Genomic DNA, 13,698 nt, shown 5'->3' on the forward strand with positions numbered 1-13,698 from the left:
AATTCCATATATCATTCCATGTTCATCATGACAAGTGTGTTCCTTAATCCCCATCACCTGTTTGACCCCCTCCCCTCACCCACCTCTCCTCTGCTTACTATCAGGTTGTTCTTTAGAGGTAAGAGTCTGCTTCTTTGTTTATCTCTCTTTCTCTCTCTTCCTTTGTCCATTTGCTTCCCCTTACATATATTTTGAACATTTTAAAATAGTTGTCTATAGTTTAGACCAATGATTGGTATCCTATCTAAAAAAGTCAGCTTAAATCTAATCCCTTCCAAGTCTTCTTTGACGTTCCTCCAAACATAAATAAACTCTCCCTCCTCTGATATATAGACTATATTTATCTCTATCATCTTACCTAAAAACTATTGTATTGATTTTGGGTCCCTTCCCTCTTATCCGAAGGTCATTCACAGATAATAGTCAAAAAATCAAAGATCATCTAAATAAATCAATGAGATGTGTGAAAGCCCAGAAAAACAGGCAGTATTCAATAGGTTTTATGTTATTCAGTTTATATTTAAATCAGTAATGAGTACACAGTCTAAGATCTTTTATACTTATCTTTAAAATAGCACATCACCAGCGACTGCCTAAATTACAAGTCCCACTGCCCCAGTTCAAATTTCATCCTTCCTGACTCACTGACCATTTTCTTTAGATCACCTCTCCCCCTATGCAGGGTTTCAGTACTCCAGCCACTCAGACCAGTCTTCCTCAGTCACTCACTGGAGCCTGACTTCTGCCCACTCTTTTCCTATCTCAAGAACCTATAAACTACATCAACAGACCTGATTTTACTAATTTACTATTTACTATTTACTAATAAGGATAGTAAATTTACCTTTCTTGGCTCAGCTTTCATAGTTGTCTGGTTTGATAACAGAAAACAAGGCATATCAGGCCTATAAAGACCCACTTTAAATACTCCTCGTTTAGCTTTCTCTCTCTGCTCTTTCAATTTCTGAAGCTGCTTTTCTTCTTTATATTTTTGGAGCATTTGCTTTCGTTGATCACCTAGAAGAGTTTTCACTGACCCTAGGTAGAAAAAAACCCACAGTATATAATACATTTCAGAAAAAAAAGTTAGGCAAATGTCTAACTTCTAACTTCGACTGCTGTTAAGAAATGCTTTCAGTAACTTCTGTTAATTCCTTAGCACTCAAACAAGTTATTTCAACCTCTCTTCTTTTAAAATTTATATTTCTTTGCCTTTGTCTTTTCAAATATTTATTAACTGCTTGCTACACAGTAAGCATGCATTACTTCACTTTTGAATTAATGTGCGTGTATGCTAGCCACCCTCCAAGTTGACCCCAATGATTCTCACCTCCTGGTGATGATGCCTGCATATCATCCCTTCCCACACTCAACAGGGCTGGCCTGGTAACCAACAACATACCATGAAATGATGGTTTTGACTCCCAAGACTAGTCATTATAGACATTGAAATGTTTGCCTTCGCCCCTCTTGGACTGCTTGCACTGGAGGAAGCCAATGGCCTTGTAGAATCTTAAGGGGACTTGAATGGCCCTATAAAGATGTCCACATGACAAAGTCCTAAGGCCTCCTGCCAGAAGCCAGTATCAACTAGCCAGTCATGGGAGTGAGTCATCTTAGAAGCAAACCACCCAGTCTGAGTCAAGCCTGCAAGATGCATCCCTGGATGACATCTTGACCGTGACCTCCAGCACCACTCATTTAAGCTGCACCCCAATTCCTGCCCCACAACAACTGTGTGAAATAATAAATGTTTTAATTGTTTTAAGCCACTAAGTGTTAGGTTAATGAATACCCAATATTAGGGCTACTTGTCAGTTTCTTCAGCTCAACTTGGGTTTCCATCTACATACTGTTTGTTTTAACTGGTTTGGGAAGAAGAGGCTATGTGCAAGACATGCTTAGGCAGTGTGAATAATTAAGTTTTTGCCCTTGAAGGGCTCACAGCATCCTGGAGAAATGAACAGCTTCAGTCTGGTTTAGTATGAAACAAATAGGAGAATGCACACAATAGAGAATCAGAAAAAACCTCTCTATGGGAAGAGGAAAGGCTCCTCAGAAAAGAGAATACCTGAGAAAGTTTCTGAAGAATGATTCTATTTGCCTACTGGGTAAGGGTTAAAAATAATTCATGAAAATAATACCCCAAGTAAGTAAATTTACTAAAAAATAAGCATGTATTTAAAATAGGTAGATTTTTTTTTATGCCATGTAAATTACACCTCAATAACGTTGTTTAAAAAAAATTTAAAAAGCCAGAACAGAACATGCGAAAGCACAGATGCTGAAATGGTTAAGCAACAAAACCTCTGGATTCTCAACTTCTCCTCTAAATGTTCCCGTCATCTCTTGATCTGACTGAAACCTGGCTCTCCCTGAAGACAGTCTCCCCAGCAGTCCTCTCACATGGTTGACTGTTTTTTCATCTCACACCAGTGCTATCACTGGACCCAAAGAGGGGAGGTGTCCTCATCACTGCTTCCGTGATTTCCAGTGTAAAGATCTCACCTTTACATTTCATGTCATCAGATCCCACTAGCCAGTACCCCAGCTTGTCTTCTATAGGCCCTCCAAGTTTCCTCTTGTCCCTTGAAGGCTCTAGCTCCTAGCTCACTCTCACTCTCTCTGTCACTATCATAGTACAAATCTTGATGACCCCTCCAATACCCGGGCTTCTCAATTCTCAGGCTTTCTTTCCTCCAGTGATCTCCCGATGGTCACATCCCTGCCAGTATTTCAATCTTTCTGATGCTGTAAAAGATAACACTTACACACCACACTGGAGCAAACAGAGAGATTTGCTTATGACCAAACACAAGCAACCAGAGAGAGATCTCGGACCAACCCATGTCCTTCCAGAAACGTCAATATTTTGTCACACCTGTATTCATTTGTAACACAATTGGCACCTTACTTCTCATGCTATGATCCTAATGAAAAAAGCTAGTCAGTTGTCCCACAGAATGTCCTGCACTGTATATTTGTTTGTCTGCTTTCTCATGTTTTTTATTCATTCCTCTAGCCTTCATGTTTTCTATAAACTGGAAATTATATCTACGGTTTTGATTAGACTCAAGTTTAACTTTTGGGGCAAGACTGTGTCCTGAGTGATGCTGCCAAAAACCTTGGAGTCATTCTGCTCTTCTTTCTTTATCAACCCTACATCCAATCCATTAGGAAATCTTATTGGTCCAACCTCCTAAGTCTATCCAGATTGCAACCACCTATCTTTATTGCTATCATTTTGACCAGCCATCATCAACTAAATTATTGTAAGTCTCCTACTTGGGTTTTCCTAAGGCCATGCTTGCTATCCTATAATCTATTCACAACACAGCAGCCAAAGTGATGCTTCTAATACATAAATCAAATTTATATAAACATCTATTAATCCTTTCATAGCTTCTCATTTCATTCAGACGAAAAGCCAAAGTCCTTATGATGTCCCCTGAGGGCTCCACAGGGGTGGGAGCTACTACCCCTTATTCATTTTTCTCTAGCCATGCTTGCCTACTTGTTTTCTCTGGAACGCACCAGGCTCACTCCCACTTCTGGTCCTCAGCAAATGGAAAATAAACCAGATACTTTAATAGCATACTGAAAGGGTTAGACTTATTTGAGATTTTGGTCAAGGAATAGAGCATTTGAGTGAGCAAGAGAAGAGGCAAGGAGATGACATAACAGAGTCATAACACCTCTGGTTCCCAGACAAAAAAATGTCTCGTTCCTTCTCGAAAAGCCATCCACTATCATTCTATGACCCCATTTTCATTTCCTCCCAAATTCTAAGAGATGTTGTTCTTTACTTTCTCCCCTTCAACTACCAGCCCATTTCCTTGACCTTCAAACATGCATGGATCACCTCATCTCAAAAAAAAAAAAATCCTTTAACACTTTTATCCAATTCTTTTCTCTCACTTTCCTTTAGAATCACAAACATGATAAATCCAGAAGAAATCTTTTAGCCCAACACTCTCATTTACAGAATTGATTAAGCTTGAATATGTAGGGAGTCTTGTAAGTGCTACATATAATAATGGTCCTAGAAATAATAAAATTGAAGTAGTGAACAGTTAAACAACTTAGCATCCCATTTCATTCTCTATAAAACTTCTAAAAAAAACTATCTCTGTCATTTACTCAGCACTTACCCCCGCTTTATTTCACTGCGATCCAACTCCTAATGCCTGCTATATAAAGCAACTAAATAGGGGTCCAGTGTTCCTGTTGGCAAAATTCGAAAGTCATTTCCCAGTTTTCTTCCTTCTTGTCTATAGCATCCCTTGCCATCTAAGACACTCTACTTTTATTATTTTTATCTTTTGCTGAGGTCATTCCTTTCTTCTTTAATTGGCTTTTTCCTTTCTAATGACTCTAAGTCCTTTTAACAAATCGCAAGGGCAAATTCTTTGCTCTTCTGAGAAACTTTCCCATTGATAATGTATCCTTATTTCAGTTCTATTTTTAATGCCCCTAATCAATTTCTCTTGTCAATAGTCATCTTAACTGCTCCAAAAGTAAGAACTTTAGGATTCCTATTAGTCAATATAGATAATACAGTGCTATAATTCTCTATAAGTGAATGGCTTTAGCCTAGCCAGGGACTTGCACAGCCTTTACCTTGAACAAAGAGCATTTAGTTGTAGAAAATACCAAGTTACCCAGAATAATGTTTCAAAACTCCATGCTTCTGTTCAGGATTTTCTTAATCTCAGGTATTAAACCAAATTTTATTCACTTTTCAAAGCATTTAAAGTTACAATGGACCTTTACTTACTTGGCTTGACACTGGCCTTTTCTGGAACAAGCTTTTGACAGGTCTCATCTAATTCAAGAAGACTTCTACTTTCCAAGGTTGGAATGTTGACATCTTTCAAACCAAAGTGTCTATTTCGTTCATATTCCTTATGCCTGTTTTCTTTTTGAGACAGTGATTTCCTATGAGCAATTCTGGTTCTAATCATGTCGATACTTAAATCCTTTCTGTGTCGACTGGCAAAATGTGATGAAGACATCCTATCAGAGGAAAAAAGAGACCAACTTCCATGGACTTTTATTATTTAAAAAACTGAGATTTCAATCCAACTCCCATCCTATCTCAGAGTCTTTGAAAATAAAAATATTAAAATACACACACACACACACACACACACAAGGAATAAGTAGGTAACACTAAAGAGAGGGAAGGAGATTATCAAAAGATAAAACATATTTCTTATTTAGTTCTAAATAGGAACTTGCTTGACAGATGAAGGGAAGCCCAGGAAGCTATGGTCCAGAATATAAACAGGAGGCATTAAGAAGTTAAAAAAAAATTATAAGCACACTATACTATTCAACAAGAATAATTAAGAAAGTCTGCCAGAAAACTCCAGATACAAGAAAAATTTGCAAAAGAAATGCAACAAATTAAAATGTTACAGGATTTAAAGCAATCAACAGAGTCTAAAAATAAGAATGCATATGACCTGGATGCCAATAAGATTCTTCTTCAAGAGCCATGGGGAAGTGACAAAGGACTGTGGTTTTGTTTTGTTTTCTTTCTTTCTTTCTTTTTTTTAAAGTAAACTCTACATCCAACCTGGGCCTCGAACTCCCTACAGGGAGGTGAAGAGTCCCACATTCTACCAACTGGGCCAGCAGGGACCCAAGGACTGTGCTTTTCATGAATCCTCCTTTACTATTTGATTTGTCACCTCCTGCCAAGTATGAATTTACTACATATGAAAGAAAAAAATAAAACTTATGATTAGTTATTTTAAAATACAGCATAGCATTATACACCGCAGAGAAAGGAAGGAGAGGGAGAAAGAGAACGAACACTAAAGGGATATTTAATAATCACTTAAACCCTAAAAGATAGTATTACCGCCATTATACAGATGAGGTAAATTAACTGCTCCAGTTAGCACGGCTAAAGGATGGTGGAGAGGGCATCCCAGGTCAGGCAGCCTGGCTTTTCGCATACATCTAAGCTCTGTTCTTTGACTTCCTGGAGTTTCTTCGAGCTTGAAAATCTAGAAATACCTTAGTCTTGCTTGCCTAGAAGTTCTCAGCCGGGGTGTTTTCAGTTTTCACAGGATCTGAGAAGAGCTACGGGAACTTAAATTTGGGGCCAACAGGACTTAGCGGTACCTACTAAATACTGTCCCGCCCCGAAGGCTAATTATGCCCCGGTGGCGAAACGCTGACTACTACCATACAGGTCAGGGCAACAAATATTTACCCTCCTGGAGAGCTGCGTCATCAACTACAGGAAGGACTTGTACACGGTCCTCGAGGAGACTCCCCTGAGCTGCGCGTCTAGCCCACCGTCTCGGTCCTCCGAGACTTCCAGACCTTCTACAAAGTGGGCCCGCTCCTTCCCGCCCGCTCCCCAGCACCCACTTACCTGAGACAGCTTCTGGAGTCAAACCTCAACTGAACTAAAAGTAAAGGAACCTTTGGGTCTGAAGGACGCTGCCGCCTCAGAAGCAGGAACAGAGGCCCGTAATCCAGAGCTCCGCAAAATTCAAACTTCCCGCACCGAGCCTCTGATTGGAGGGGTTTTAACCAATACTTCCGGGAAAATGCCCGCCTCTTCCCTTCGAAGAGGCTTGCAATTGGTTTGCGCCTGGCGATATTTGAATTGATTGAAAGGTGAACGGACGGTTCAAAGGATGGGTGTGAGTGGAATGAATGGGCGGGTCTGCAATTGATGAGAGGCGGAGCAATGGGATTTCTGGGCCTGGGCCCACGTAACTGCCGTAGGAGTCACACGTACTCCCAGGATCCCCAGTGTCCGAGGCAGGACCTTGGCTTCCGGAGGAAGAGGAGCTTAGAGTTTCCAGGGCTTTTTAATTCCCTGTTTAGTCTCAAAAATCAGAGTTTATCGGACTGTTTTACTCAACGTTTCAAAGGAGGGACTTAAGCCATCAAATTTCTCATTTTACTGTGTAGTGTCAACTTTTTTTTTTTTTAAGATTTTATTTATTTATTTGACAGACAGAGATCACAAGTAGGCAGAGAGGCAGGCAGAGAGAGAGAGAGAGAGAGAGAGAGAGGAGGAAGCAGGCTCCCTGCTGAGCAGAGAGCCCAATGCGGGGCTCGATCCCAGGACCCTGGGATCATGACCTGAGCTGAAGGGAGAGGCTTTAACCCACTGAGCCACCCAGGCGTCCCTAGTGTCAACTTTTTAAGGGTGCCAGTTTTTGTTTTGTTTTTAAGTATGCTCCATGCCCAGGGAATCCCAACTTGGGGCTTGAACCCCGGACCCTGAGACCAAGACTTGTGCTGAGATAAAGAATTGGATGCTTAAGGACTGAGGCACCTAGGCACCCCCCAGTCTTCCCCCGCCCCTCCTTTTTTTTTTTTTTTTAATTTAAGTAAAATTCAAATAGAGTGAAAAACAGGTTTTTTAAAGTGTATATTTGATGAATTTTACTAAATATAAAGAGCTGTGTAACCACCACCCAAGAGTTCCTTCAAGCCCCTTTTCAATTGCCCACCTTTTAGATGATAGACTCCTCTGATGTCTATCATAAAAATAAAGGTGGTAGGTTTTTTTTCACATCCTCCTTTTTTCTCTCATGTTTTCGAGATCCATCCCTATTGTGAGTGAATCAACATTTAGTTGTTTTGATTATCAAAAAGAATTCCATTGTGTATAACTGACCCTTTAACAATATGGGTTTGAACTGCATGGGTCCATTTGTTTGTTGTTTTCTTTTTTAAATATAAATACAGTACTGTAAATGTATTATCTTTTCCTTATAATTTTCTAACATTTTCTCTAGCTTACTTTCTTGTAAGAATAGAGTGTATAATACCTATACAAAATATGTTAATGAACTGTTTATGTTATTGGTAAGCTCCTATCAATTAGTAAAGTTCTAGGAGAATCAAAAGTTATACTCTGATTTTCTGCTGTGAGGGGGTTCATACCTCTAACCCCCTGTAGTTTAAGGATCAACTGTACTTTGCTTACCTATTCACCTACCAATGGGCAGTTAGATTGTCCCAGTTTTTGGTTATTATTAATGAAGTTGCTATAAACATTCTTGTACAAGTCTTTTTGTGGGCATGTTTTATTTCTCTTGGGGAAATATGGATGTGGAATTTCTGGGTCGTTGTAGGTAAACTTAATTTTATAAGAAATTGACAAGAAGTTTTCCAAAATGGTCAGACCATTTTACCTTCCCACTTGTGATACATAAGAGCCCCAGTTGATGGATATGCTTGCTAACATTTGGAATCATCACTCTAATTTTAACTCCTCTAATGGAGGATAGTGTAAGAAAGGGAGGCAGGGACAACGTTTCCCCACCCCCTTCACCACCAAGAGGAAACTACCCTTAAAAAAGCATTGGGTGACAGGAGCATGGAGAGTTAATCATATTTAAACAGCCTCCCAACATTCTCATAAAAACCTCTAGACTTAGAAACTCCAGTGGCAACCCTTTTGGGTCTCCTCCCTCTTAGGGAGCTTTTTGTTTTTGTTTTAATATTTTATTTATATATTGGACCGAGGGAGAGATCACAAGTAGGCAGTAAGTCAAGCAGAGAGAGAGGGGGAAGCAGGCTCCCTGCTGAGGAGAGAGCCCATTGTGGGCTTGATCCCATGACCCGAGACCATGTCCTGAGAGGAAGGCAGAGGCTTAATCCACTGAGCCACCCAGGTGCCCCCCTCTTGGGGAGCTGTGTACTATCACTCAATAAACTTTGCTTTGCAGCCCACTTCTCTGTTTGATCTACCTCTTCATTCCTCAAAGCAGCATGACCAAGAGCCGTGGGCACTAAAGGAAAAGAAATCCTGAAATACCTCTCATAGGTGTGAAATGGTATTGAGTTTTAATTTTGTAGTTCCCCAATGTCTAATGATGGTGACCATCTTTTCATGTACTTATTAACTATTTTTATGTCTTGTGAAATATTTCTTCAGTTCTTTGGCCTGTTTTTAAAATTGGGGTTATCTTTTAAAATTTGGTTGTCTTTAAAGTATTCATTTGTAGTAGTTCTATCTCTTCTGAGTGCAAATCCTTTGTCATATATATATGTATTTTGAATATATTCTTCCAGGCTGTTGATTGACTTTTTCAAAATAATAAACTTTTAGTATGATTTCAGATTAACAGAAAAATTATAAAAATCATAGAGTTCCTGTAAGTCCCACATCCATTTTCCCATTACAGTTTCTCAGAACTTTCCTTGTTTTTGGTAAACTTGACAATTTTGAGGAGTACTAATCAGATATTTTGTAGAATGCCCCTCAGTTGGAATCTAATGTTTCCCGCATGATTAAGCTGGGGTTATGGGTTTTTGGAAGGAAGACCATAGAGGTGAAGCATCATCTCCATTATATCACATCGAGTATGTAATATCAACATGACTTATCACTGTTAATGTTAAGCTTGACCACTTTTTTTAGGTGGTGTTTGTCAGAATTCTCTACTGAAAGATTACTAATTTTCCTCCTTTCCAGACTGTTCTCTTTGGAAGGAAATAACTATGGACAGCCTACTCTTAAGGAATAGGAGGTTATGCCCCATCTTCTGAAGGACAGACATTTTAAACATAAGCTATTTGGAATGGTTTGCATGGGAGATTTGTCTTTTCTCTATTATTTATTTATTTAATCACTTATATCAGGACCCATGGATATTTATTTCAAAGATTTATTTATTTATTTTAGAGAGAGAGAGCATAGTGAGAGGGGCAGAGGAAGAGAGAGTGAGTCTTAAGCTGGCTCCATACCCAGCACAGAGCCCTACATGGGGCTTGATCTCACGACCCTGAGACCATGACCTGAATTGAAACTAAGAATCAAACGCTTAACTGACTGTGCCACCCTGGTACCCCATGGATGTTATTTTATACTCTAACACTACTTTATTTTTATGCTCAAATGTTTCTAACTTTGGCCATTGGTAGCTTTTTCAGTTTGTTCTTCTGTCACTTTAATATATCTTCATGATCGAAGAACTTTTTTTTGGTTGTTTTTAATTTGTTTTTGTTTATTTTAGTAATTCCTTACTTTCTGACTCTGCAGGATGCTCTGAGCATACCTTGGATTTTCACTGCCCCACTACTAGGTCCAGTCATTGCTCTAATGAGCCTTGGTTCCTCTTATTGGAGAATGGTACTAGAAACCAAGTTCTGGATATGAGATGGGCTTCTTGCTACTGGATAGTCTCTCAGGTGACAAAAGGAAGAAATATACCGGTTTCTATTCTAAGGTATGCATATTTGTATCTATAAATATTTCTATACATAACCACCTGTATCTATATTAAATTAATCATGAAGTCATGCTGATGTCTCCAATTGTAATCCACTACCACATAAATCATTCTAGTTTTCTCCCTTTGCTTATCTGTAATCTCCCATTCTAAGAACAGAAAACTTGGAAAACCAACTCTGTTGGTTGCCTTTTCATTTTATTCATAGCATCATTAGTAGATAAAATGTTTTCAGTTTGATGGGTCTAATTTATCAATGTTTTTTTTTTTTATCTTAGTGCTTTGTTTATTTAAGAAATACTTGTCTACCACAAAGTCATGAAGTTATTCTCCTGTTTTCTTCTAGAAATTTAGTTAGAGCTCTTATATTTAGGTCTGTGATCCATCTCAAATTAATTTGTGTGTGGTATCTCTAATCTTTTTTCACTAATCTCAAAGGTCCAGCACTACATATAAATGAAATCTGTAAGTATGGCCATTCGGGCGATTTTTCTTAGTTAACTAAAACTGTAGTACTTTAGTGTATTAAGAAATATAAAACAAGGGCACTTGGGTGGCTCAATGGGTTAAAGCCTCTGCCTTCAGCTCAGGTCATGATCCCAGGGTGCTGGGATCGAGCCGCACACCAGGCTCTCTGCTTAGCAGGGAGTCTGCTTCCCCCTCTCTGCCTGCCTCTCTGCCTACTTGTGATCTATGTCAAATAAATAAATAAAATCTTAAAATATATATAAATATATATATATATAAATATATATATATATATATATATATATAAAACAAAGCATGGTATATGGGAAGGACACAACATTGCATGTTCAATCCATTTAGCAACAAGGAAGAGATTGGCAACTTTGGTGAGAATAATCTCAATTGAGATTAAAGGTGGCAGAAACCATAGTGGAATGAACTAAAGCTTCACTAGGAATTACTGAAACACAGGCAGAGAGTGTAAGTAAGAATTAATGTTTTATTGATGGAAAGGACTTTGAGGACTAATGACTTGTGTTAGATCCCACAGCTATTTAAGTGGCAGATCCACGACTCAAACCAAGGTATTTTTATCTTCCTAGCTGAAAATACGGCTTGTTTCAATGTTAATTTGAGGATGAAAAAGCACACGGGCTTTGGAGTCAAATAGATGCAAAAATTGCACCTTTAGGGGTACCTTGGTGGCGCAGTCAGTTAAGCCTCTGACTCCTGGTTTCATATCAGGTTGTGATCTCAGGGTCTTGAGATTAAGCCCTGCACCAGAGGCTCAGCGTGGAGGCTGCCTAAGATTCTCTCTTCTTCTACCTCTGCCCCTCCTCCCACCCCACCCCTACAGGCACACTCTCTTTCCTTCTCAGGTAAATAAATATATATATTTTTAAAATTGCAGCTTCACATTGGGAAAGTTCCCCAATTCTCCATGTCCTTATCTACCTCTTAGGAATGTTGGGAAGATTAAATAAAATAGTTGTAGTTCTGTTTCCTACCAAGATGCTGACCAAGTAAAATTGCTGCCTCCTTCTTCCAAGATCAACCTCAAAGGAGCTACAGAGGGGGGAAAATGCCAAGTTACCTAGTAAACACCCAAATACCAAGGAAAGAGGAAATTCTGGGGCAATGTGGCTGTTCTGAACTGGTGTTTATGGGAAGATGGATATGGCTTGGGACAGGAGGCAGTGGAGAGTAAAATAGGAAATGGTAAAAATTTGGCTTTCACGTCTCTGCTACCATTCTCTTAGGACAACAGAGCCTGTTCCTATATAGCAGCAGCTGAGAGCTCCAGGAGATTTAGAGAGGAATATAAAAATAGGTGTTTGGGGGTGCCTGAGTGGCTCAGTCGATTAAGTGTCTGCCTTCAGCTCAGGTCATGCATGATTTCAGGGTCTGGGATCAAGTCCCACATCGGGCTCCCTGCTCAGCGGGGAGTCTGCTTCCCCCTGCTTGTGCGCTCTCTCTCTCTCAAATAAATTAAAAAAAAAAAAGATTTTTGAAAATGAACAAACACATTAGTAATGTTTGTTGTTGTTTAAAAACTGCTAAGACCAGAGGAAAGATAACATACATTCACAATGACCTAGAAAGAAAGTTTCTAGATAATATCAAGATAAAGAAGGTAAGAGTAAAGAGAAAGCAAGGGATAATAGGGTGTACTCAAATTCTCATCTGATAAGGGGCTTTTACATATAATACTTTTTAAAAAGTAAGAAATAGAAAATGTGGGAGAAACTGAAATTACAGATTAAGATGATAGAAAATTTTATAAATATATCAACAAGTACAGGAAGTGTAAGTGGAATAAATCTCTAATCAGAAGATATATTGAATTTTAAAAATCCAAGTATGTGTTATTTATAAGACATATGCCCAAAGCACAGACATGAAGTGAAAAATAAATGGATGGTATAAATTATGGCAGGCAAATACTAGCCAAAAAGAAAGCTGATACATTGTTAGGGATGAAGAGAGTCACAGTGTCATGATGAAAGTTTCTATTCATTAAGGTAGAGTAATTTGAAACATGTATACATCTGATAAAATAGACTCAGAATGGATGAAGCAAAAATGTATAGAACTACAGAAAAAACTCCGTAAGTCCACTTGATTGTCTGTGATTCATCGCACCTCTGTCATTACTGATAGGCCAAACATACAGAATATTAGCAAGGATATACCAAGGGTCTGATCAAAACAATTCACAAACTTGACCAGAAGAACAAGGACCAATAAGAGAATCCATCTTTCTCAAGCACACATGGAACAGCTACAAATGATCACATAGCAGACCATGAAGAAATGTCAACAAACTTCAATGAATAGATTCCAATGAAGTTAGATATTAAGACCATAATGATAAATTAAGAAATTCCTGTTAAATAAACAAACAAAAAAATCTTCAGTAAATGAATAAACTTAAAAAAATTCCTGTTAAAGAACTCTTGCTTTAAAAAGAACTTATGAGGGGGGTGCCTGGATGGCTCAGTGGGTTAGAGCCTCTGCCTTTAGCTCAGGTCATGATCCCAAGGTCCTGGGATTGAGCCCGACATCGGGCTCTCTGCTCAGCGGGAAGCCTGCTTCCCCCCTCTCTCTGCCTGCCTCTCTGCCTACTTGTGATCTCTGTCAAATAAACAAATAAAATCTTAAAAATAAAAATAAAAAAATAAAAAGAACTTATGAGGGAGATTTTGAAATGCCTAAAACCAAACGGTCATTTTAAAAATGCAATCAAAACTTGTAGGAGAAAGGAAAATTGATGCTTTGAGGGAAATTTTGAGCCTTAAATGTTTAAATTAGAAAAGAAGAAAAAATATCAATATTAATAAGCTATGTGTTCCTCTCAAGAAATCAGAAATAAAACAATAAAGCCAAAGAAAATAGAAAGAAATGGGGCACCTGGCTAGCTCAGTCAGAAGAGCATGCAACTCTTGATCTCGGTGATGAGTTTGAGGCTCACATTGGGTACGGAGATTAATTAAAAAATGAAGTTTAGGGTGGC

At 38.7% G+C, this 13,698-nt stretch overlaps 1 protein-coding gene across 2 annotated transcripts in view; it reads right to left on the bottom strand.

Moving 5' to 3' along the window:
* DLGAP5 (DLG associated protein 5) overlaps positions 1 to 6,525 on the bottom strand; it is a 38,652-nt gene extending 32,127 nt beyond the window's left edge. The window contains exons 1-3 of one of the 2 annotated variants that reach the window (XM_059182154.1): positions 6,392 to 6,525; positions 4,778 to 5,016; positions 845 to 1,038 (exon numbers count right to left, since the gene is read on the bottom strand). In XM_059182154.1, coding sequence (XP_059038137.1) covers positions 845 to 1,038; positions 4,778 to 5,015 — 432 coding nt within the window. In that variant the 5' untranslated portion in view covers position 5,016; positions 6,392 to 6,525. Of the gene's footprint in view, positions 1 to 844; positions 1,039 to 4,777; positions 5,017 to 5,869; positions 6,279 to 6,391 lie in introns of those variants that run through there. The other variant, XM_059182155.1, reaches the window with a different exon arrangement.
* Positions 6,526 to 13,698: the final 7,173 nt, after the last annotated feature.

The sequence above is a fragment of the Mustela lutreola genome, chromosome 7, assembly GCF_030435805.1.
Source record: "Mustela lutreola isolate mMusLut2 chromosome 7, mMusLut2.pri, whole genome shotgun sequence".
In the NCBI taxonomy this organism is placed as follows: domain Eukaryota; kingdom Metazoa; phylum Chordata; class Mammalia; order Carnivora; family Mustelidae; genus Mustela; species Mustela lutreola.